Source organism: Sprattus sprattus (genome assembly GCF_963457725.1).
Source record: "Sprattus sprattus genome assembly, chromosome: 6".
In the NCBI taxonomy this organism is placed as follows: domain Eukaryota; kingdom Metazoa; phylum Chordata; class Actinopteri; order Clupeiformes; family Clupeidae; genus Sprattus; species Sprattus sprattus.
Genome location: NC_137925.1, coordinates 12556738 through 12582143, shown reverse-complemented (window position 1 = coordinate 12582143; position 25406 = coordinate 12556738). Strand labels below are relative to the sequence as shown.

General features: G+C 48.0%; 1 protein-coding gene across 3 annotated transcripts in view; it reads right to left on the bottom strand.

The window, feature by feature from the left end:
- The window catches only part of sun1b (Sad1 and UNC84 domain containing 1b), a 36451-nt gene that overhangs the window by 4914 nt on the left and 6131 nt on the right, over positions 1-25406 (bottom strand). Inside the window, exons 3-20 of one of the 3 annotated variants that reach the window (XM_080840055.1) lie at positions 15949-16149; positions 15469-15698; positions 14932-14958; positions 14300-14599; positions 13270-13404; positions 12164-12283; positions 10861-10941; positions 9690-9797; positions 8498-8596; positions 6559-6652; positions 5951-6009; positions 5081-5268; positions 4326-4619; positions 3932-4024; positions 2614-2669; positions 1995-2139; positions 1141-1449; positions 694-778 (exon numbers count right to left, since the gene is read on the bottom strand). In XM_080840055.1, the coding sequence (XP_080696181.1) occupies positions 694-778; positions 1141-1449; positions 1995-2139; positions 2614-2669; positions 3932-4024; positions 4326-4619; positions 5081-5268; positions 5951-6009; positions 6559-6652; positions 8498-8596; positions 9690-9797; positions 10861-10941; positions 12164-12283; positions 13270-13404; positions 14300-14599; positions 14932-14958; positions 15469-15698; positions 15949-16149 (2624 nt within the window). The remainder of the gene's footprint in view (positions 1-693; positions 779-1140; positions 1450-1994; positions 2140-2613; positions 2670-3931; positions 4025-4325; positions 4620-5080; positions 5269-5950; positions 6010-6558; positions 6653-8497; positions 8597-9689; positions 9798-10860; positions 10942-12163; positions 12284-13269; positions 13405-14299; positions 14600-14931; positions 14959-15468; positions 15699-15948; positions 16150-25406) is intronic. The other 2 variants (XM_080840056.1, XM_080840057.1) reach the window with 2 other exon arrangements.

The window sequence follows — 25406 nt, the reverse complement described above, 5'->3', positions numbered from 1 at the left end:
GACCTCACCTCTTAACGGCTACTGTCACTATAACAATATGAGCGTCCACACTGATCAAGGAGAAGCAAAGGCTCTCAGAAATATCCATCATGTTTTAATGTGTTTTGCTTTGGATTCTGATTGGCTGTGATCCCATCGTTCCCACCATCGCTCTGAAAGTGATGCCCAACGTATCGTTCTTCATGTGATTGTCATTATAGTGTGTGGTGTGGACATTACCGTTCTTATGGGCTAGAGCGATATTTAAAGCGATGCTTATGTGCGTAACAGCGGGACTTAAATTTCGGATGACTGCCAGAGGCAGCGCTTTCAGCACCTGGATGTCCATCAAGTGTTTGTATCAACAATGTAATCTGTGACCTGGGTGACGCATTACTGTCAGTCATCCGAGGCTCATAGAACCGCGGTTCCGTTCGTGACCATTGTTCTATTTCATTTCTACATTTTAAACGGTATCATGGGATGAGTACAACAACAAAGATAATTTTATCAGACCTCCATACGACAAAATCTAATTTTATGACTTCTCCAAAACTTTCCGTGGGAACCCCTGGAAAGTGTAACCTTGGGAATGTGTCTGGGTGTGATGTGGCTGGGTTGGAGCGAGACATGGATAATCTCTTTCCTGCCAGATAATGGAACTGAGAGTGAGAATGATAGTGAGAGAGTGTGTGTGTGTGTGTGTGTGTGTACCTCCGGACTCCAGGGCGTAGTCCACCTTTCCAGTGCGGTCATAGGAGTAGAGCCTCAGAGCGTTTTGCACGATGAGAAGTACTTCCTGCGGAGAAAGGAAGAGAGGAGGTTGGAGGTCGCAATGCTGATCTTTTTCAGGAGATGAGAAAATGGATGGTCTCTCAGGCTTCCACACTCAACGCTTTTGCTTTGAACTTGATTTAATAATCAGGTTTGACGTAGGGCAAGGAGATAGCCGAAATTGCTTAAAATTAGGACCAATAAAGTCAATTCAGAGTAAATTCAAAGTAAATTAATCAATTACAATCTAAGCAACCTTGAAATACTGTTTTTAAGACATGTTTCAGTGAAGAAAAGGTCGAGGCCTTTTGGAATTTGATGTGGTATTTATGAAATCTACAAATCTCTCACACACACACACACACACACACACACACACACACACACCTCCTCGGTCATCCCTGCAGCCTGGGCGGTGTGTGTTACGCTCTGGGTGACGCTCTGGCTGATGGTCTCTGCACAGGCCGGCTGCTCGCTCTGCTCTGCTTGCTCCAGCTGCAGGGAGACGTTACCCAGAATGCTCTTCTCCAGGGTGGCGAGCGAGGCGTGAAGGTCGTCTCCGCGGACGAAGCGTGCCGACAGCCACTGGAGCATCGACTCAGGCAGCGCAGCCTCACCGGCACCGGGCCCAGCCTCACTGCCGTAGAACAGAGCCTGGAGCTCACGCCGCACCTCCGCACTCACCTGCGCAGACACCTACAACACACACACACACACACACACACCACACACACACACACACACACACACACAAGCATACACGTTCAAGTTTCAAGTCTTTTATTGTCAGATGCACAGAACAACACAGAGTCAGACTGGGCACTGAAATTGTGACAAGACACCACACAACAACCTACAATAACATAACATATACATACTCTGAACATGTGTGCACCACACAAGCCCGCATGCATACACATGAAGCACACAAATGACATATATATACAAACATTCATGTTTAACACATTAATCAAATGCACAACATTATTCTTTCTAAGTGGAAGTAAGTTGGTAAAAGCTGCCCACAGCCTGTGAGTGGGAGATAGTGGCATTCAGTGTGTGTGTGTCTGGATCTGATTCACAGATTCAGGAAGTGGGGATAGGGCATCTTCATATGTGTCTGTCCGTGTGTGTGTGTGTATTTCTGTGTCTTTGTCTGAGTGTGTGTTTCTGTGTGTGTGTGTGTGTGTGTGTGTGTGTGTGTGTGTGTGTGTGTGTGTGTGAGTGTGTGTGTGACTCACTGTGTCCTGCAGGGTGTCCAGCTGCTCACAGCGCCCACGGCATCCCATAACCCCCTGGAGGTCATCTTTGATGCGGCCCAGCTCCGCCTCTAACCGGCCCACTTCCTGCAGCAATGCATCATGGTCCTCCTGGCCCACCCCCACACTGGGAGAGACAAACACACGAGTGAGTGTGAGCGACAGAGACTGAAAGAGATCAAGTGAGTGTGAGAGCGACAGAGACTAAAAGAGGAGTCATGTGTGCGAGCATGAACTTCAGTCTATATTTGCTCTATGGGGTGAGTGAGTGAGTGAGTGAGTGAGTGGGTGAGAGAGTGAGTGGGTGGGTGAGAGAGTGAGTGAGTGAGTGAGTGGGTGAGAGAGTGAGTGAGTGAGTGAGTGGGTGAGAGAGTGAGTGAGTGAGTGAGTGAGTGAGTGAGAGAGTGAGTGAGTGAGTGAGTGGGTGAGAGAGTGAGTGAGTGAGTGAGTGGGTGAGAGAGTGAGTGAGTGAGTGAGTGAGTGAGTGAGTGAGTGAGTGAGTGAGTGAGTGAGTGAGTGAGTGAGTGAGTGAGTGAGTGAGTGAGTGCGTGCGTGCGTGATGAATAAAAGCCGATTGGTCAACTGAGGTGAAGAGTCCTACCTCACTGGAGGAGGAGGGACAACTGCTTCCTGGTCCTTCTGCTTCTGCTGCACCTCCTGTGGGTCAGAACACACACATGAACCCAGTCAGCCCTCACGCAGGTAGTCACATGCTCATACACAGAATGTCGTCACAGGCACACACACACACACCAGCGTTTCCGTTGTCCGGTAATTACCGGTCTTTGTCCGGAAAAAATTTTAAATAAAATATTAGATCTCACCGGTCAAATTGTCTGATTGGAATTTCTTAAAAATCCCGTCCAGCAAACACAATCTGAATTAGACCACAATCCTAATATTTAGGCCTATAAAGCCAACGTGCACTGCCCTTATTATGTTTTAAAGGAACAGGCTATTCTGCCGCTTGAAAGTTATTAAACAACACGCATATGCTGCATTTTAAATAAAGCGCAAACCGTCGGTTACAAACGGAGCGAACTGAGTGATAAGTATCAAACATGGCCAAGCAGACTAGCCTTAAAGGTTTTTTTCAGAGGCCAAACACAACTGATGAGGGTGAACCTTCTGATGAGGATAAACCTGCAATACCTGCAGTGTTGCACGCGAGACATTTCATTCTACTGTCTATGTCCGTGCGTGAGAGCGCAAAGTTGCTTAGAGGCCGAGAGCAGACAGACAGATAGAGATTTTGAAAAATAGCTCGCAACATATTGAAAAAAAGAACTGGACAAGTACATTTTTTGGAGCTGTGAACTTAGTCAAAATGTTAACTATGAACTGAACTATTTCATGTAGAAAGTGAACTTTCCAAACATTGAATAGCCTACCTGAAGCCCTAGATGTTCAAACAGCTTTACCAGAGAAAAGGCGTTTTGTCCGAATGAAGTTCCCATGGCTAAGGTGCGAAGTAATTGATGGTAACAGTATAAAATGTTCTGTTAGCTCTTCGAAATGGCAGGACAACGCAACGGATTCATAAGAGGGTCTAATCATTTTAGAATCTCCGCTGTCATTGAACATAGTCAGAGAGCAATGACCTTGTTGCAGCGCTCAATTTTACACAGCAGGCCATTTATTGACGCGCATCAGGCATTTATGTTTTTTTTCCCATTGTAAACGTTAACGTTCCCAATCTAAACGACCTGATTATGTAGTTCTTTAAGCTAAACATGGCGTCAGTTTTCTTCAATAGGCTAATTTAGAAGCAGAAATAGATATATGACCGGCTTATCATTAAAATGTCCGGAAAATGAAAACTCTGCCGGTCATTTTGACCGGCAACATTTTTCTCTAGCGGAACCTCTGACACACACACACACACACACATACAGGCACACACACACACACACACACACCTCAGTTTTGGCAGCCAGGGCCTGCAGCAGGAGGTTCAGTTCAACTAGCCGAGTCTCATGAGCTCTCTGCTCTGCCACATACTGCTCCTGGGACTGGGAGAGGGAGAAAGAGAGAGGAGGGGAGGGGGAGAGAGAGAGGAGGGGAGGGGGAGAGAGGGATAGAAAGCAGAGGGGGAAAAAAACAAAAAATGCAATGTTCACTTCAGCTCTTACTTCTTACTTCCTGTTTCCATTATTAACATCTTTAAAGGAAGCAACCATTCACTGTTTTCCTGATGTAACTGTATTTCCACTGCCTGTGTCATACAAACAACACAGCAGTCTCACATTTCACTAATAAACCCCCATCCTACCGCAGCCAATCAGAACCTTCTCCTCTCCCCGTCGGACTCACCTCTGCTCTATGATTGGCCTGATGCTCCAGGTCAGTACGGAGTGCGCTCAGTTTGTCCTCCAGCAGGCCGGACACCCAGAGGCCGAGCGTGTGCCTGTCGGTCTGCGTGCGCAGCTGCTCCTGGAGGCTCTGGTAGTGCTGCAGCGTCTGGCCGTGCTGCTCGTCGTGCCGGAGCTCCCCCTGCTGCAGGCTCTGCCACAGCTCAGCCACTTGACCCTCCAGCCGAGACAGACGCTCCGTATCCGCAGCCAGAGCAGCCAGCAGACGCGCCTCAGACTCAGCCTGCTGAGAGAGCTGAGAGAGGGAGGGAGGGAGGGACGGAGAGAGAGAGATGAGAGAGGGATGGAGGGAGGGACGGAGAGAGAGAGATGAGAGAGGGAGATGAGGGAGGGAGAGAAGTGAGAGAGATGAGAGAGAGAGGGAGGTAGGAGAGAGAAAGATGAGAGAGGGAGAGAGAGAGATAAGAGAGGGAGATGAGAGAGGGAGAGAGATGAGATAGAGAGGGAGGTAGGAGAGAGAAAGATGAGAGAGTTAGATGTGCTTTGCCAGTAGGAAGACAAAAATATGGTAATTTTCTTAAACCTTGACCAATGAATTGTCCTTCAGTCAGATATCGAAAAGCCAGATATTTTTTCACAAAAAGCACTGTGCATGAGATGAAGCACATGTGTGTGTGTGTGTGTGTGTGAGAGTGAGAGAGAGAGAGAGAGAGAGAGAGAGAGAGAGAGAGAGAGAGAAAGGGCTGGAGGTCTCACCTGTGGGACGGAGGAGGGAGCAGATGTGTGTGTGGGGGGTAGTGGAGAGGCCTGCTCCACGGGGGTGTGTGTGCTTGGGAACAGTGATGCGGAGGGCAGCATGGAGTAGAGAGTCACGGAGCTCCACTCCGTCAGGTTGACCGCGGGCAGCAGGCCCAGCAGGCTGGACGGACCCAGATACCACAGACCTACACAGAGAGAGGGAGAGAGAGAGAGAGAGAGAGAGAGAGAGAGAGGGAGAGAGGGAGAGAGAGAGAGAGGGAGAGGGAGTGTGAGAGAGCGAGAGAGGCAGAGGGAGAGGTAGAGAAAGAGAGGGAGGAACAGAGAGAGAGAGAGAGGTGGAGAAAGGATGACAAACAAAACGTTGACAAACAAACTTAGTAAACCTAACTAGTCCTGTCATTATTGTTTGTCATTATGGAGTATTGAGGGTAGATTGATGAGGGCAAAATGAGTTTAAATTTAGATTTGAGCATATGGGCTGCAACACAACAACATGTGTACAAAGAGATGAGGTCTGAACACTCTCTGACGGCAGTAAGTACTGCTGGTGCCACTGATGGACACCGCAGCCAGCTCATCTCCACTGAGTACTCGGGATACATCACTCACTGTGTGTGTGTGTGTGTGTGTGTGTGTGTGTGTGTGTGTGTGTGTGTGTGTGTGTGTGTGTGTTAGCACTCAGATAATGACCCCAATCCGATGTCGATCTCAACAACATTAACACTCAGGAGACATGTGCTGGTTAAAAGCTCTGCCTCCACACAACTTTTGAGTGTAGAAGTGTGTGTGTGTGTGTGTGTGTGTGTGTGTGTGTGTGTGTGTGTGAGAGAGCCCCAGCTAGGTTACGGCAGACAGTCACACACTCACCCAGAAGCAGTAGAAAGGGTAGCAGAAACAGCAAGAGCTTCCATAGTTTGGGCAGGCACCTGAAAACCACAGACAACAGAACAACAGTCATGTACAAGAGAGCAAATAATAATAATAATAATAATAATAAACTAATAAACAAATCAACAGGCACATGAGAACCAGACGCCAGAACAACGGTCATGTACAAGAGAGCAAAGGACATCTGTGTCGATTGACCTCTAGAGGCAGGGGTCAAACTAAAGGAGAACAGTGCATTTCCAGTCCCTGCCCCAATGTACCTCCTCTACAACCTCCTTAATATCACAGATGACCACTTCCCATTCGTCTTCAGTTAAAAAAGGTCAGTGACTGTTAATAATTTACTGCTTATAAATTGAATTTTTTAAAGGCATGACTGCAAGATGGAAATCTTGTCTCCCGCATGGCTCAGCAGCACACTGTGTGTGTCTGGCCTTGTGACTAGCCGTGAGGAAGGCTTGGCTCTGGAGCTAGTGGAAGGACGAGGCCAGACTCCCCAGAGCTGGAGTGAGGGCCACAGAAGCATTGGGAGACGTGTGCACAGCTACATGTCTACAGGGTGAAACGGTTCTGGACTCATTTCTGACCTGGTCAGGAAGAAGACGTTGAGTAAGGACATGAGCGTGACCAGCTGGTACCATCCCGTCCCCAGCCACCAGAACGCCCCCCTCGCGGCTTTTCCTGTACACACACACACACACACACACACACACACAAGCAAACACACACAAACAAACACAAACACGCAAGCACACACACACACACACAAACACAAACACGCAAGCACACACACACACACACACACACACACACACACACACACACACAAACAAAGACGCACACAGAAAGAGGTAGGATAGGGAAGAAACAAACAGAAGAGGCAAATACAAAGTCAGCGATAAACTTAAAAAATGTTTTTGTGTGTCAGCTTGCTGGAGTTCCAAATCAGAGACAGATGACTTCACACTACTGGCAGTGCGCAATGCAAAACCCTGCATATCTGAACTCTGTTGGCGACTGTTTGTCATTGTGCAATGCCAATTAACTTTTCAAACTGAACAGATGTGTGTGTGCAGATGTTTGTGTGCAGATTCTTCTGCAGACGCTGCACAGCAACAGTTAAGCAATTATGTGTGACGGAGTTCACTAAAGGCCGAATTATGCTCTGTTTTAGACGTAACGCGTAAGCACGTAATTTACACAAGGAACTTGTTTTAGACAAGTTTTGATTTAAGGTTCGTTTTAGACGCAGAGCCGTGTTGCAAGGCTTGTGAGCCGTGTTGCACTGTAGATTTTTTTTTGAGTTAAGTAAGCCTATTTATTGCAGCAGGACAAAGGAAAAAAACTTACCGGAGCATGAAAGTGTAGTGGGCGAAAGGCTTGATGTTATGAATACATGTGTTACACAAAATACAAATGTTGGCAATTCAGTACCAGTGGCGAAAAAGACAGCACATGACGCAAAAGTTTGTTTATTGACATCTTTTAATGACTGCGACAGGCTTTAAAACGATGTGTTTATGAGTTACATTATTCAAAGATGAGGTGGTAAACGGCGAAAGAATCTCATCATGTTGTCAATGCTTGTAACTACAATGGTGCTGGCCACAAGGTAACGGCAGGTTACTGTTAACTTTTGTATGAGCAGACCGGGCTCATTCTATCAAACTCACTGGTGCAATTGATGGATTCACGTCAATATAAACTCAATGAAAGATATCACCATGACTCACAAGTGGCGGAAAATGAATATGAAAGTACCTATTTGTTCGTGAATGACCACATTCTCTCCAAACAATCGCCGGTGAGAATGGGATATTCGCGGTAATTTGAGCGTCCTAAGTGTTTAAAGAGGATTTGTAACCTCTTCTGTTATGTTTGTTCCTAATCCATAAGAAAAGGCTTGTGAGACGGTCTGCAGGGTATTCATGATTTAAAAAAATGTCTGGGTCTAAAAAAGACTGTATGCTATTAACCCGGAAACGTGAGACTCTGTGTGAAAGGCTGTGGTAGCCGGCCAATCACAGCCTTTGCGAGCTGTGTAGGGCCGTAGTGTTTTAGTCGCATAGTCAGGAATTTTGGGCGACGCACTTAAGCACGTAAGGGGGGGTATTTTACCGCGCAAGGGGGGGTTGTGTATCTTACGTGCTTACGCGTTACGTCTAAAACAGAGCATAATTCGGCCTTAAGGCTCCAAGTCAAAATAATTCCAGTACAATCACTTGGCTACAAACAACTAGACTGTGACAGAACAGAAGGCAGTGGAGGAGTGAGTGAGGCAAACAGACTTGGGAGGAGAGAGAGAGAGACAGACAGACAGACAGGCCAGGAGAGTGTGAGAGAGAGAGGGAGAGAGAAAGAAAGAAAGAAAGAGAGAGAGGGAGAGAGAGAAAGAAAGTAAGAGAATGAGAGAGAGAGATATGGAGACAGACAGACAGGCCAAGATAGTGTGTGAGAGAGAGAGGGAGAGAGAAAGAAAGAAACAGAGAGTGAGTTGGTGGAGATGGGTGGGTATTTAGCACTGACCTGGAGCTAAGAGGACTAGCCACAGGAGCGCTAGTAGCTTCCTGGCGACGGCCACTCCACCTGAGGCCACGGTCCGACACACCTGCAGCACACCTGTACCTGGACACCACATCACCGGGACACAACCAATCAGCTGCCAGCTTGCAAACCGCTACTCAATAACACTGCATTCCCTGCCTACTTTCTCCAACTATAGCTATGTTCTGAACGTCCATTCACTCCCACTACAGTCCACCAGATAGGAATCAGCCAGTTTGTAGTGCCGTTCTTATCCTCAGCTGTAAATTCTATTCACTATATAGTGCACTTTAAAATTCTCACGCGCGATGCAATTTGTAGTGTACAAACAATACAAATTCAATGCACGGTGAATGATCTAAGGAAGATCAGACATTCCTTAGGGCGAGTCGTAAATTCAATCTGGCACTTTTCCAAAACACCATTGCTGTACGTACTCTGGCACTTTGGAACCGTTCCTAAACTCGTAATACTCGTAATAATTAATTCAAGAGCTTAGCGGGACTTTCAGAACACAGTTTATTGTTACTGATTTTAATATAGTTATAGTGTGGATATCACTTGGCCGAAAGCCATAAATACAACATTTACCAGAACGTTTAAGCTCACTTTATGTGAAACCTTATGCTTACTTTAAATTTGCATAAATCTGCAAAAGCATTACTTTATGCCATTTAGCAACAACTTCAAATACATTTTCAATGGACCTCTTTGTTAACTTGCATGCAGGACACCATAGGTGCTGAGGTACAATTTAAATGAACACAGTGAAATGAGTAGACAGAGACAAGAAAGGGGGGTTAAAAAGAAAAGGAAAAAAGATGTCAGTTCAGACTTCAAAGAAATATGTTAGATGGGAAAAGAGAAAAAAGAGACGTTTGTTAGACCAGAGTTGTGCAGTGTGTTGAACTACTGAGTGTTGAACTATTGAGTGTTGAACTACTGAGAAGACTGTTAGACTATGGAGAAGAGTGTTGAACTACTGAGAAGACTGTTAGACTGTGGAGAAGAGTATTGAACTACTGAGAAGACTGTTAGACTATGGAGAAGAGTATTGAACTACTGAGAAGACTGTTAGACTGTGGAGAAGATTGTTGACCCAACTTGAGGAGTGTTAGGCTTGTGAAAGGACTAGGAGCCCAGACAGCCGTGTGTGTGTGTGTGTGTGTGTAACCTGTGTAAGTGAGCAGGGCCAACAGTGCCACCAGTAGGCCTCTGCGCTGTGTGGAGTGTGTGCTGAGTGTGTTTGCCTCCAGGTGTTGGCTTCCTTTACAGTCGTCACCTGCAGACAGCACCAGGCATGGACCAAACGGGGAGAACAAAAACAAAACAGGAAATCTTAAATCATGAACCAAAACTGAAATAATGAAGGAAAAAAAAAAATAAACTATGAATGACAGAAATCAAACTAAACCATATTCAACACAATCCAACAAAATAATGCTGAGATGGTAAGAGGCAGAAAATGCAAATAAAACGTGAGAGAAAATAACACAGCTTTTGTCTGCCCATCTGTCTGTCTGTGTGTGTGTGTGTGTGTGTGTGTGTGTGTGTGTGTGTGAGAGCACGTTGACTCTCCCCTTCCCCCTCTCTGCTGTCATTGGTAGGGTGCTGTTCTCTCTCTCGAGTGACACAAGAGCTCATTGTTCCCTGCCCTCTGGCTGATGGTTGTTTGGCTCCTTCGCAGGCACGGCCATTTGTCACGGCCTTGTCACCCACGTCAACCCGTCAGCATGCGACCTCCTGTGTGTGTGTGTGTGTGTGTGTGTGTGTGTGTGTGTGTGTGTGTGTGTGTGTGTGTGTGTGTGTGTGAATGATCGAGTGTGAGCATGTGTTTGCCTCTGTGTGTGTGAGTGAGTTAGTCAGTGACTGTGTGTGTGTCTGCCTCTGTGTGTCAGCGAGTTAGTTAGTGAGTGTGTGTGTGTGTGTGTGTGTGTGTGTGTGTGTGTGTGACTGTGTGTGTGTGTGTGTGTGTGTGTGTGTAGGGGCTTAACCCCTGGACTAGAGCACTGGATGTTTTGTGACTCAGTGTCCTGTCAGGTCTGGCTCCTGCTATTGAGGTGCAGGTTTTTCTCACGCCGTCCTCCGAGGGGCTCGGCGCGGCTGCTAAGCTCCCATAACCCTGGTGCACTGACCCAGCAGCATCAGAGAGCAACACACACACACACACACACACACACACACACACACACCAGCTTCTCTCACACTCTGACCCCTGCTTCCTCAGGCCTAGCCCTTCTACTCTCTCCCTCCATTGCCTGGTGTGCTCCTGACTCCAGGGTGTGTGTGTGTGTGTGTGTGTGTGTGTGTATGTGTGTGTGAGAGAGAAAGAGAGAGACACTCACACAGTGATCCATTTAGGTTGAGATGCCCGTCCCCTGTCACCAGGTCCTTCACGTTCATGCTGCCGCAGTAACTGGAGTGAGCTGCAACACAAACAAACACACACACACGTGTGTCACACACCTGCTACTCCACTAAACCAACCCTCTACAGCTCCACCTCCATACGCAGTGGATGACAAACATGAGCGAACGAGAGACAGAGAGAGAAAGAGAGAGAGAGGAGGAAGAGAGGAACAGGTCATTTGCCTGTCACCTCGGTGGTAAGCGAGTGTTGGAAAGCCATTTTGCATACGAGAGGAAATATTAGGAGGACCTGCGTGAATAAAAAGTTGATGGAAAAACTGACACACACCCTGGACTGACTAGCACGCACGCACGCACGCACGCACGCACGCACGCACGCACACACGCACACACAGTGAGAGCGGGGGAGAGTGACAATGTGAAAGAGGCAGGTTGGTGGCAGATCTGTCAGTAGAGAGAGAGAGAGAGAGAGAGGAAAGACAAACAGACAAACAGTAGTGGTGCTCTGTGACTGGACAACCTTCAAAGCCTGCAAAGTCACTGTAGGGAAGATGTAGAGCTGAATGACCCCCATAGAAACACAGAATCAGAGCCAGTTACAGACACACCAACATGATGATTGGGGGGGAAGAAGAATAATGAGGAGACAAATAGAAACCCAGAGATGAGAGATGAGAGAGAAGAGAGGAGAGATGAGAGAGAAGAGAAGAGAAGGGAAAGAGAGGAGAGAGGAGAGAGAAGAGAGAAGAAGGGAAAGAGAGGAGAGAGAAGAGAGGAGAGATGAAAGAGAAGAGAGAAGGGAAAGAGAGGAGAGATGAGAGAGAAGAGAGGAGAAGGGAAAGAGAGGAGAGAGAAGAGATGAGAGAGAAGAGAGGAGAAGGGAAAGAGAGGAGAGAAGAGAGAGGAGAGATGAAAGAGAAGAGAGAAGGGAAAGAGAGGAGAGATGAGAGAGAAGAGAGGAGAAGGGAAAGAGAGGAGAGAGAAGAGATGAGAGAGAAGAGAGGAGAAGGGAAAGAGAGGAGAGATGAGAGAGAAGAGAGAGAAGGGAAAGAGAGGAGAGAGGAGAGATGAGAGAGAAGAGAGGAGAAGGGAAAGAGAGGAGAGAAGAGAGAGGAGAGATGAAAGAGAAGAGAGAAGGGAAAGAGAGGAGAGATGAGAGAGAAGAGAGGAGAAGGGAAAGAGAGGAGAGAGGAGAGAGAAGGGAAAGAGAGAGAAGAGAGGAGAAGGGAAAGAGAGGCGTTAAGTGTCAGAGGCGGTGCGGGTCCTCCTGCTCTGGTACCTTTGGGCCGGTAGTCCCTGTAAAAGAGCCTCTGCAGCAGCCTCCACTTCAGCAGCCACACTTTGTCCGAGAGCGCTGTGCCCCCACGCCTCAGCGTGTCCGACACAGACACAAGCACACCTGCGGCCGCAACACACACACACACACACACACACACACACACACACACACACACACACAGTGAGCTTGGCCTGGGCGTATCCTCAAATCACTGATCATGAGAACACCATGCGTTTTAGGCGGTCACATGAACGGAGAAGAGTGACACTGAAGGCTAGGTGATGATGACATCATGTCTAAGGCACAGTGACACTGGAGGCTAGGTGATGATGTCATCTTGTCTAAGGCACAGTGACATTGGAGGCCAGGTGATGATGACATCATGTCTAAGGCACAGTGACACTGGAGTCCAGGTGATGATGGCATCATGTCTAAGGCACAGTGACACTGGAGGCCAGGTGATGATGACATCATGTCTAAGGCACAGTGACAATGGAGTCCAGGTGATGATGACATCATGTCTAAGGCACAGTGACACTGGAGGCTAGGTGATGACATCATGTCTAAGGCACAGTGACACTGGAGGCTAGGTGATGATGACATCATGTCTAAGGCACAGTGACACTAGAGGCCAGGTGATGATGACATCATGTCTAAGGCACAGTGACACAGGCATGCACCTGCTGGAAAAACTACTCAGAGCTAAATGGAGAGAAGGATCATGGACTGAGAGGCCTCACAGAGCAAGTGGGCAGCACTCCAGACCCGAAGGCAGGAGACAAAAACTATGGCTGGCGAGAGGAGTGAAAGATGATCTGTCATTCAAAAGATGAGTACACTAGTACTCAGACACCAGTATAGTATGAAAACAGAAGACAGGATGTCCCGCCCCACCAGCATCCTGGTAGGTCACTGGTCAAGACAGACACAAGAATGACAACAAGAGACAGCATCTAAAGAGATGGGAGTTATGAGAAGAGAAGACAGGATGTCCCGCCCCACCAGCCTGCTGATAGGCTGGTGAGCATGACAGAGGTGAGAATGACAGACACAGCGCCCATAGAGAGGGGAGAGTTGGCACTGGCTGTGGGCGCGCGGGCCTGTACCTTTGCTGGAGCCCTGCTGGTGGGCACTGGAGGAACCCAGCAGCCTGTGGAAGAGGAGGGTGATGAAGGTGTACACGGAGGACACCGCCCGTCTGCTCTGGCGGACACACGCGCCCGACACACACGCCAGCACACCTGCGCGGAGCACACACACACACACCATGGCATCACGTCAGAGCTCTCACACAAACATGCCATACACCAGTCGGTCTCGTGGTGGCTGAAATGCACACACACCAGAACTGCACACACTTGGTGCAACTGCTGGTTCATGTCAACTGAACAAGAGAGATTTCACTCCTGCACATATTTTTTTAAAGGTTCACAAACACTTAAAAAAAAAAAGAGCAGTTCATTCTCTAACTTATTTGATTCACTTCCCCTTGAGCCCCATGTCACTGAGGATGTGTCCCTCTCCGTCTGTGACTGGGAGCAGAACCAGGAGACACTGGGGGAGCAGTCTATCAGATACTAGGGCAGCAACGGTTGAAGGGACAGCTACGGCGTTCGAGAAATCTTAAAATCCACTTTGCGCACGCGCGATTCTATCTCGACATTTCCTGCCGTTGTAGCCCAACTGTCTAATACGGGAGAGAGACTGGTTTGACGTACTCACTACCAAGTAATACGTCAAAGGTGTATATTAATTGTAGGACAAATCTAAATTGCTGGACCTGTTCGTGTCATAGAGTAATGTAAACTCCTCATCCGTTATTAAATTGTTATCTCAAGCATATAATCGGGCCATTTTAAGAGACATAATTAGACTTTCAAATTAACTTTCAGTTAACGTCGGCTCAGGTGGACGAATACAGAAAAATTATGTTCAGAGCGACGTCAGTTTGCGCAAGAAGTAGCCGTTAAGAGTTACAATGTTGCTTAGTGATAGTCGATTACCACTACTACGGCAACCTGTTGGAATGTTTCGCGGACGCCATAGCCGTCCCTCTAATGTCACGGCTTAAAGTCCCTACTAGCACCACTCCGGCCAGGACCTGAGCCACATCTGGGCCAGACGGGGGTGTCTCACCTGTCCTGTGTTGCTGGCTGCGCTTGCTGCTGTAGATGGAGGTGGCGGAGGAGGAGGTGGTGAAGGAGCTGGAGGAGTGGAGGAGGTTGGCGTTAGCACCGCTAGCAGCTGCTGCAGCGGCGGCGGAGGAGGAGGAGGATGACGAGCCTGACGAAGAGTACGCGGTGAGGGCGTCCTTCCTCTCGCTGTGGATGGAGCAGTCGTGGCAGATGTAGCCATTGGCGATGGTTGTGTGTGTGTGTGTGGCGCTGGCGTCGCCGTTGACCCGTGATGAGCTGTGCTCTGTTTGAACGCTGCGTCCTGTGGTGAGTGTACACACACACGCGCACACACACACACGCACACACGCACACACACAAACACACACACACACACACATCCACCCAAACAAGACAACAGAGGAGTTCACACAAGCTTTTCAGCTATATATCTTCCAAGGTTTAAGGTAGGTATATCCCAGCTACTTTTAACCAAAGCAACTTACATACGTCAATCTGCAGTATAGGTTCTCTGAAATGAGCTTTCTGTAAAGCCTCTATCAAATAAACAACAGCTGAAACATCAGTACTAAACTACACAAAAACTCTTCACAACTTTAATGTATCATATTGGGAGGGAAACAGTCTACTCACCTTTCAGGTCAGCATCATGCTCTGTACCTGGAGAAGGAAAACAGACAGAGAGAGATAGAGAGAGAGAGAGAGAGGGGGAAAGAGAGAGAGAAAGAAAACAGACAGAGAGAGAGAGAGAGAGAGAGAAAAGAAAGCTTATTACATAAGGGCCAGATTTGATGGATCAGAGTTTACACATTTCTGTGATCCTGGACTGACCACATCTCTCCATCACTTAGTCCTCACACTGGCTTCCAGGAAGACACATCTGTTTCACTCTCTTCTTTCTGTTCCTTTATCGGCTCTTTTTTAAAGCACTTTGAATTACCAATGAATACCAATAAACGTGCCTTGCGTTGCGTTACGTTACGTGCGTGCCTGTGTGTGTTTGTGCCTGTGTGTGAGTGACTGTGAGTGAGTGACTCTGTGTTTGTGATTGCAAGTGTGTGACTGTGAGTGTGTGACTGTGTGTGTGTGAATGTGAGTGTGTACTCACCCCAGACTCTGGGAGTGGAGGTGGCGTGCTCCTTGAGTGTGTGACTGTGAGTGTGTACTCACCCCAGACTCTGGGCGTGGAGGTGGCGTGCTCCTTGAGGCTGGACTCGTCCAGTAGGGTGGACATGAAGGAGCCGTCCGTCTCGGCCTGGCCCAGCACATAGCTGCTGTGGCTGCGCAGAGTCCTGCGCACGGGCGTCTGCCGCTGCGTCTGCGTCTGCGTGAGCGTCTGTGTATGCGAGTCTGTCTGCAGATCCGCTGAGGCCTGCTGCTGCCTCCTGCTCCTTACAGTCCTGAGAGAGAGACACACACACACACACACACACACACACACACACACACACACACATATATATAACTGTGAGCAACAAACAAGTGTGAATTATTTCTGATGGTATTATTTTGCGTGTGTGTGTGTAAGAGGTGGGGGGTGAACTTATTTGTATGTTTCCAGTTCCAACCACAGACATTTACATGTGTGTGTGTGTGTGTGTGTGTATGTGTGTATATATGTGTGTGTGTTCGTTTGTGTTTGTGTCTCACCGCCTTGTGGAGCTGCTGGCACTGCTGGTGTTGCTGTAGCTCGTGTTATGGTTGTGCGATTCGTCGGCCAGGCCGTCGTTGCCATAGAGACCCGTGGCGGTGTGGAGGCGCAGGCTCCTGCGTGACATCCTGGGTGAGTCGAAGACCGGCGCGATCTGGTGCTCGTGCTCAAACTCCAGCGCCGCAGACGAGTAGCTGGAGCTACGCCAGACAGAGAGAGGGAGGGAGGGAGAGAGGGAGGGAGGGAGAGAAAGAGAGAGGGAGGGAGGGAGGGAGAGAAGGAGAGAGGGAGGGAGGGAGAGAGACAAATAAAGAATCACAGAAAGAAGAAATCAAGATATGGTCATGAATCACATCCCCACTTATCAAATGGGGATGGTCCAGCCAAGGCGCTGTGCCGCCAGACGCCCTGTGGTGGTTCTCTGAGGCTAATGTGCCCCCCTCCCATTACCCCCCCCCCCCCCCACCACCCTCTCTGCAGCTCCAGCAGCCTCTTGGAGCCCAGAGACAGATAGTGCTGACACAACTCTCTCACTGCTTCCCTCACAGCGGCCTGTAGTAGCCACACACACACACAAACACACACACACACACACACAAGCGCACACACACACACACAACTCTCTCACTGCTCCCCTCACAGCAGCCTGTAGTAGCCACACACTCACACACTCTCACACACACACACACACACACACACACACACACACACACACACACTGCTTCCCTCACAGCAGCCTGTAGAAGCCTTCTGCGATCTGGCCTGCTTCCCCTTCTCCGTCCCACCAAAATAAACCCATAAAACACACACACACACACACACACTTACACACACACTGCTTCCCTCACAGCAGCCTGTAGAAGCCTTCTGCGATCTGGCCTGCTTCCCCTTCTCTGTCCCACCAAAATAAACCCATAAAACACACACACACACACACACACACACACACACACACACACACACACACACACACGCACACACAGAGCCAGCAGATCGGAGAGGGAGAGGCTGAGCTGCTATTCCCAACACAGGATATGAGTCACTCTACTAGCCTAGCGATCACTACAGCAACACCCACACCCACACACACACACACACCCACCCACAAGCATAAACACTTTCTCCTTCTCGTTCTGTCACAACCCGACTGCAGACCGTACACAAGAATATGGGGTGTGATAATGGCCTGGAGACAGAGGCAGAAACGCAGCATTCCTTCCATTCACTTTGCTGTTGTGGAGGGAAACCTACAGTGCACAGCTAAACTCAAACACTCACCTCCACAACTCCACACACACACTCACCTCCACAACTCCACAGACACACACTCACCTCTAGAGCTCGATTTTCCGATTTTTAATCGATTCGCATATTAATGACCGATTATCGATTCGTACATCCAAAGATCGATTAAAAAAAAATAAAAAATTCGATTTTTTTTTTTCAAGCATAATAATAATGCACTGGTTAGTGTCCCAGTAGGAATCCACTGTTGCAGATATAGTCACCTCAATGATGTCCTCCATTTATTGTCCTGAATTATCTTTCTTGAAGGTAGATTGACCCTTAACCTTTTCATCAGTCTTCCAGCCATCAGTAACTACCAATACTTGTAAGATTCGCTGTTTAATATTGATATAATACTAGTTTTAATATGTTGCTTCTCTACACAGTCATGAAGTGAAGGAAACGGTTCAAATACATTTTTCATTTTTAATAACATTAACCCCTGGATCGGATCGAATCGGAAATCAGATCGAAATCGGATGTAATCTGAGAAAATCGGAAAAAATCGATTCTGAAACTTAAAAATCGGAATCGATTCGATTCTTGAAATTTGAATCGAAACTAGTGTTGCACCGATACCGATACCAGTATCGGATAGGGCCCCGATACAGCACTAAAATGGTGGTATCGGTATCGGCGAGTACCAACAAATAGTGCAGATACTTTTTATTTTTATTTTATTTTTTTTTTATTTTTTTTTTTTATCAATGGTTTGGTCCACAAACAAAACAAACACACAAAGAAACAATACAGGGAAAGAAAAAAAAAAAAAGAACTGACCAAACTTTAACTCTATTGTGTTCAAAATCAGAAAAGCCACTGTGCTGCTCAGTAAGGTAAACCATCAATTATAGAGGACTAGTCCTCAGTTATGTCTGAAGTGCTGAAACTGTCAAGAAATGTAATTTGACTTTCTTACTGTTACACTAGTATTATACATGGGACCAAACCATTGATTAAAAAAAATATATTTTTCAAATTTCAAACAGTGGTATCGGTATGGTATCGGTATCGGCCGATACTGCACAGCCAGGTATCGGTATCGGTATCGGAGCCAAAAAATGGCATCGGTGCAACACTAATCGAAACCCAGCTCTACTCACCTCCACAACTCCACACACACACCCACTCACCTCCACAACCCCACAAACACACACACACACTCACCTCCACAACTTCACACACACACACACACACTCAACTCCACACACACACACACACACACACACACACACACACCACCACACCACCACACCTCCACACACACACACACACACACACACTCACCTCCACAACTCCACACACACACCTCCACAACTCCACAACCACACACACTCACCTCCACAACTCCACACACAGGGCCTGGCCTGATGGGACTTAGTGGCCTGCCATCAAGAATCATGATGGATTCAGAGAGCGCAGAGGAGATGAGGATTTACCCTAGTAGCCTACTCGCACTACAAACACACGAGCACAAAAAACCAGGACATAACAAGCTATTTCGCTCATACACTCACTCTCTCACTCTCTCTCTCACACACACACACACACACAAACACACACACACACACACACAATGGAGGACTCATCAGGGGCGTGTATTGTATGATCACCTCTAAGTAAGCAACTAGCACTCCAGGAACAGGGGTGTACATCAATCCATCCTTTACCTAGACGCCCACAGGCAAAGGACCAGACTAACAGCACAGCAGGAGGATTTGAAAATATCTACAGAAAATGGTGAGGAATGGTCACGCTACACACACACACACACACACACATTACAGACACACACACACACACACACACACACACACACACACACACACACACACACACACACACACACGGGCAGCAGCACTGCTGAGGAGGAGGTCGCTGCAGGTCTGGCCAGCATACCTCACCTCTACATAAGCCTGCTGGATTACACCATCCCACCCAGATCCAATTATGTGCTTTCCCAGGACCAAACCACCTGGCTGTGCGCCGGACACACACACACACACATCACACAAATATACACACACACACACACACACACACAGCACACACAACACACAAATACACACACACACACACACACACACAAATACACACACACACACACAGTCCAGCCAACTGTGTGTGTGTGTGGTGGGGGGGGTGGGGGTGTTGCGCATGTGTTTGATACACAGCCTTTATGAGCTGTGTGCTGTTATCCATATAACAGCACACAGCTCTATCCAAACACTCTAATTGATCGATACAAGCTGTACAGTGCTTGTGCCTCGTGTGCTGCTTCCAAGACTGTTCTTGTGGTCTCTCGCACACGCACACGCGCGCGCCACACACACACACACACACACACACACACACACACACACACACACACACACACACACACACACACACACACACACACACACACACACACACACACACACACACACACACACACATGCACACACGCACACGCACACGCACACGCACACGCACACGCACACACACGCTCGCACACCTCCCTGATTAAAATAGAATTGCTAGGGCCCAAATCCTGAGGCAAAAACACACAGATAAATCCCAGCGCTCCTCTCCTCCTCTTATGCAACGCACCGCCTCTCCTCTTTGGTGCCCACAACGCCCACTGCAGCCTGGCACTGCCAGGGACCACATGACCCACGGGGGAGTGTGTGTGTGTGTGTGTGTGTGTGTGTGTGTGGTTGTGTGTGTGTGGTTGTAGTAACACATGAGGTCTCCTATGGTAGGAACATTCCACATGTCTATAAACTTCCCAGTAAAAGCAGTGATATAGTATATGTTATAATTACAAAGAGGGAAATAAGCAACTTTTTATCGCAACTTTCACTTGCTCCCGCAATTTCATCGCGACAAACACCTAAAAACACCGCAACTTTTTGGAAAAGCCCCCGCCAAATCAGTAATTTTAGGGCGCAACTATCACAAAAAAGGCCTGCGAAATCCTGGGGGGACTGGTTGTAGTAACACATGAGGTCTCCTATGGTAGGAACATTCCACATGTCTATAAACATCCCAGTGAAAGCAGTAATAAAGACAGTGGTGGACAGATCCCGTCCATTCTTCCTTGACCTCCACTTTCTGCGTCGAACTTCATTATGTCACGGTAGAGCACATGACCCACCACCACCAGCAGGTGACCACGAGGCTGATCATTTAATGAGGGGACACAAGCAGCACCACAACAAAGAGGAAAGGACACAACCAGGCACGCACACACACACACACGCACACACGCGTACACACACACACGGTGCTCAGACAGAGATTAAAAGCCACACAGTGAGTAAATCCACAATGGCTTGGGAGTGCAGGTGAGGGGCTGGAGGTCAGACTTCTCTCTCTCTCACTCACTCACTCACTCACTCACTCACTCACTCACTCACTCACTCACTCACTCACTCACTCACTCACTCACTCACTCACTCACTCACTCACTCACTCACTCACTCACTCACTCACTCACTCACTCACTCACTCACTCACTCACTCACTCACTCACTCACTCACTCACTCACTCACTCACTCACTCACTCACTCACTCACTCACTCACTCACTCACTCACTCACTCACTCACTCACTCACTCACTCACACACACACACCTCCATGACAACAGAGCACATTTCAAGGCCCCCCTTCTACAGCCAAGCCCAATTTAATCAATATTGTCTATAACCACAAACACTAAACCATGACATTAACTACCAGGAACACAACAGGTCTCTAACGGATGAAGGTGAGCTGGACGACATCTGAAGGTATTTCACTGCATCTCCCTAAGAGACCGTCATGGAAGTCCCATAGAATGGCCCCACAAAAGGCGTTTTTTCCACCGCAGGAACCAGCGGGCCATTTTAAGGCGACTCAAACTTTTGTGTACGTTTCGGCAGCAGGAACCGCAACTGTAGGACCCCTTTTAGGGCTGTTTCTGGGGGGGGAATTAAGTACCAACTCTGGTAGTCCTGCAAGTTTCTGCAGTCAAAAGGTGCCTACAGACCCCATCAAGAGACCAGGGAGCATGAATGGGTATCTATGCAGCCTGACAGAAGGGCCCAGGGTATCATGCCCTTCGCAGTTCTACACGCATGTTGTCCCAGCATATCGAGATGCAGGGCTCAGCGCAGCCACAGGCGCTCAGTGACAGACGCGCAGCCACAGACGTGCAGCCACAGGCGCTCAGTGACAGACGTGCAGCCACAGACGCGCAGCCACAGACGCCGGTGACAGGCGTGCAGTGAGAGACGTGCATTGACAGGCGTGCAGTGACAGACGGGCAGCCTTGGGTTTGAGTGTCTGTTCTTGCCAGCTGGAGTGTACAGCAAGATGGCGCCAGGGATTCCCTGAAGTGTGCGTGTGGAAAGAAACTCTGCGGGTGCATGAATCTGGAGCAGAGGCAGAGCGGTCACATGGAGGAGGCCGTTTTACTCCCTTAAGCCAAGCAGAAGAGTCTGCACCGCTGGACTGGGCAGTCACAGGCAATCCATCTCTCTCACTGACTTTCCCATCTGGACACACACTCACACTCACACTCACACACACTTAGGGCGGTACACAGCAGCCTGCTGCTTCCATGGAAACTTTAAGGAAAATCTTGGCTTTGAAAACACTCTGAGCATGTTGATTTTTGTTTGTTTGTGTTTGTGTGCAGGTTTAGACAGGGGAAGAGGGGCGAAGGGACGCGGGGAGATAGCACGGCATGCTCATAAACACACACACACACACACACACACACACACACACACACACACACACACACACACACACACACACACACACACACACACACACACACAACACAAACACACACGCACACACACACACTCACGCACTCACACACGCACACACACACACTCACACTCACACACTCACACACACATACACACACGCACACACATCTTAACAGCAGGGGGGTTTACATGCCTAGGCGGGTCTAAACATAAAACTACTGGCTTCCTGCTCATCCTATGCCCAATTAAGGGCTATGAGAACGAAGAGAAACGTTCTTGTTTGGTTAAGACTTGGGTCCACTCTATGGTGGCTCTGTGGCCATGTCTTTTGTAGTACACTAAACGCAAACAGTAAACAAACAACATAACAATATTAGCCTACTACATGGAGCAGAGACAGTGTGTGAGAGAGCGAGGTGAGGTGATGTTATTTTGTTTTCCAGGGCTGCTATCTGATGTCCCACCCAGCGGTTTCCTAAAGCCATTTCACAAACACACAGACTCCCTTGAGGAGATAGGGGGCTATATTTACCCCCAGACCAGAGACCAGGATGCCCCTGCCCTTCACCCCTGGGGGGGCATTTATCTCTCTCTATCACTCTCTGGGATCTAATCTGTATAGTTATCTCCCGGCCATCCACCCTCACACACACACACACACTCACACTCACATTCACACTCACACACTCAACACACTCACACACTCACACACTCACACACACACACACTCACACACACACACACACACACACTCACACACTCTCACACTCACACACTCTCACTTTCATCCCGCAGCCCCTCCTCCAACGTAAAGCTGAAACACACAGCTATAACTCCCAGGAACAGTATCCTGTTGCTACTGTTGCCATGGAAACCATCCAAACACTACTGCTGGCTGTAGTGGTGGTCAGATGCATAGTTCAAGAGGAAGAAAAATGTGTGTGTGTGTGTGTGTCAGAGAGGGATAACAGTTGGACCCCTCCAGATATTTTTAAACCAGTATCAGAGGACAGACACATTTCCTGTTTCGAACGGACATCAGCCGTCACGTTTTCTAACGGCACTGACAGGATCCCACTCATATGCGCCTGGTTCTATTATGTAGCCAAGTGGTCTTGGTTTGTCTTCACAGACGCTCACTCATGCACACACACACACACACACACACACACACACACACACACACACACACACACACACACACACACACACACACACACACACACACACACACACACAGACACTCACTCATGCATGGGCTCTGCTCTCTGATTGGCTCTGCTCTCTGAGTGGTATCCAACATCGCAAATAGCCTAGAGACCATTGTGCATTAACACACATCACGTCCACAGCCATGAGGAAGAGGACAACACCCATCAACACACACACACACACACACACACACACACACACACACACACACACACACACACACGCACACACACACACACGCACACACACACGCACGCTCACACGCACGCTCACACGCACGCTCACACGCATGCAAATACGCACAAGCACTCACAGCTGTCACATGCCTTGACAGCTGTGAGCGCCTGTCACTTTAGAACGACCTCCAATATCATATTACACCACACACACACACACACACCCACACCCACTCTCTCCAGAAAGGTACACTCCTCATGACCTGGCCTAGCACTTAGTCATGTACCTAGTCAAACAGCTTTTATTATTCATCACACACCCCATCACACATGCCCTGCATCCAGCTTCTAGCTGTGTCTGTATGAGAGACAAAAAAAAAGGTCTGGTCTTATTTAGGTTGGCTCCACTTCATTTGCGAGAGTGTGTATGTGTGTCTTTCTGTCTGTGTGTTTGGGTGTGTGTGTGTTTCTGCATTGCACCCTGGAATCCTCAGTCACATTCTCTCTGGATGACAACATGTGCTATTGCAAACATGGAGGAGTGTAAAAGACGCTCCCTCTCCAGCCAACCCAACCTGCCTCAGGGCCTTGGCCGCCATTCACCCCCCATGAACACACACCAGACCTGTAGTGCAGAGACACGCCCTGGGACATGAATGCAGAAGTCTTTATTCATTAGCTCCATTCAATGGGACAGCCGACATTAAAGCATAACCATGGCAATGAAGGCTATGCCTAAGAGCCATACGCATGAACTCAGAAGTGTGTTGTCTAGGAGACATACGCATGAACTCAGAAGTGTGTTGTCTAGTGAGACATACGCATGAACTCAGAAGTGTGTTGTCATGGAGACATACGCATGAACTCAGAAGTGTGTTGTCTAGGAGACATACGCATGAACTCAGAAGTGTGTTGTCTAGTGAGACAACTGATGAACTCGGAAGTGTGTTGTCTAGTGAGACATACGCATGAACTCAGCAGTGTGTTGTCTAGGAGACATACGCATGAACTCAGAAGTGTGTTGTCATGGAGTCATACGCATGAACTCAGAAGTGTGTTGTCTAGGTAGGAGACATACGCATGAACTCAGAAGTGTGTTGTCATGGAGTCATACGCATGAACTCAGAAGTGTGTTGTCGTGGAGACATACGCATGAACTCCGAAGTGTGTTGTCGTGGAGACATACGCATGAACTCAGAAGTGTGTTGTCTAGTGAGACATACGCATGAACTCAGAAGTGTGTTGTCTAGGAGACATACGCATGAACTCAGAAGTGTGTTGTCTAGTGAGACATACGCATGAACTCAGAAGTGTGTTGTCTAGGAGACATACGCATGAACTCAGAAGTGTGTTGTCTAGGAGACATACGCATGAACTCAGAAGTGTGTTGTCTAGTGAGACATACGCATGAACTCAGAAGTGTGTTGTCTAGGAGACATACGCATGAACTCAGAAGTGTGTTGTCTAGGAGACATACGCATGAACTCAGAAGTGTGTTGTCTAGGAGACATACGCATGAACTCAGAAGTGTGTTGTCTAGTGAGACATACGCATGAACTCAGAAGTGTGTTGTCATGGAGACATACGCATGAACTCAGAAGTGTGTATGTGAAAGGGCGGTACATCCAGAGCATCCTGTGCCTCGAGAACAAATAGTCGTTTCTCTTTGGACTATTTATATGCTGAGCTCACATAAAACAATGGCGGTCTAACATCCGTCTAACATGTCAAGTCACTGACTCATTTGTAGTTCCACAAACTATTAAATATTGATTACGCTTTTAGTTGTCAATTAGGTATTGATTTTTGCTTTAATTGCCTGGTGATCTCTTCTTCATTGACCAGACCAATTAACTACACCATTTAACCCTGAAGCTGGTCATCTGCTAACACAGACTGACCTTGTGTCACACTCTCTCTCTCACACACTCTCACACACTCACACACACACACACACACACACACACACACACACTCTCACAGTCCTATGCTGGGTCTTAAATCACACACCAGGCAAACACACACACACTCTCTCTCT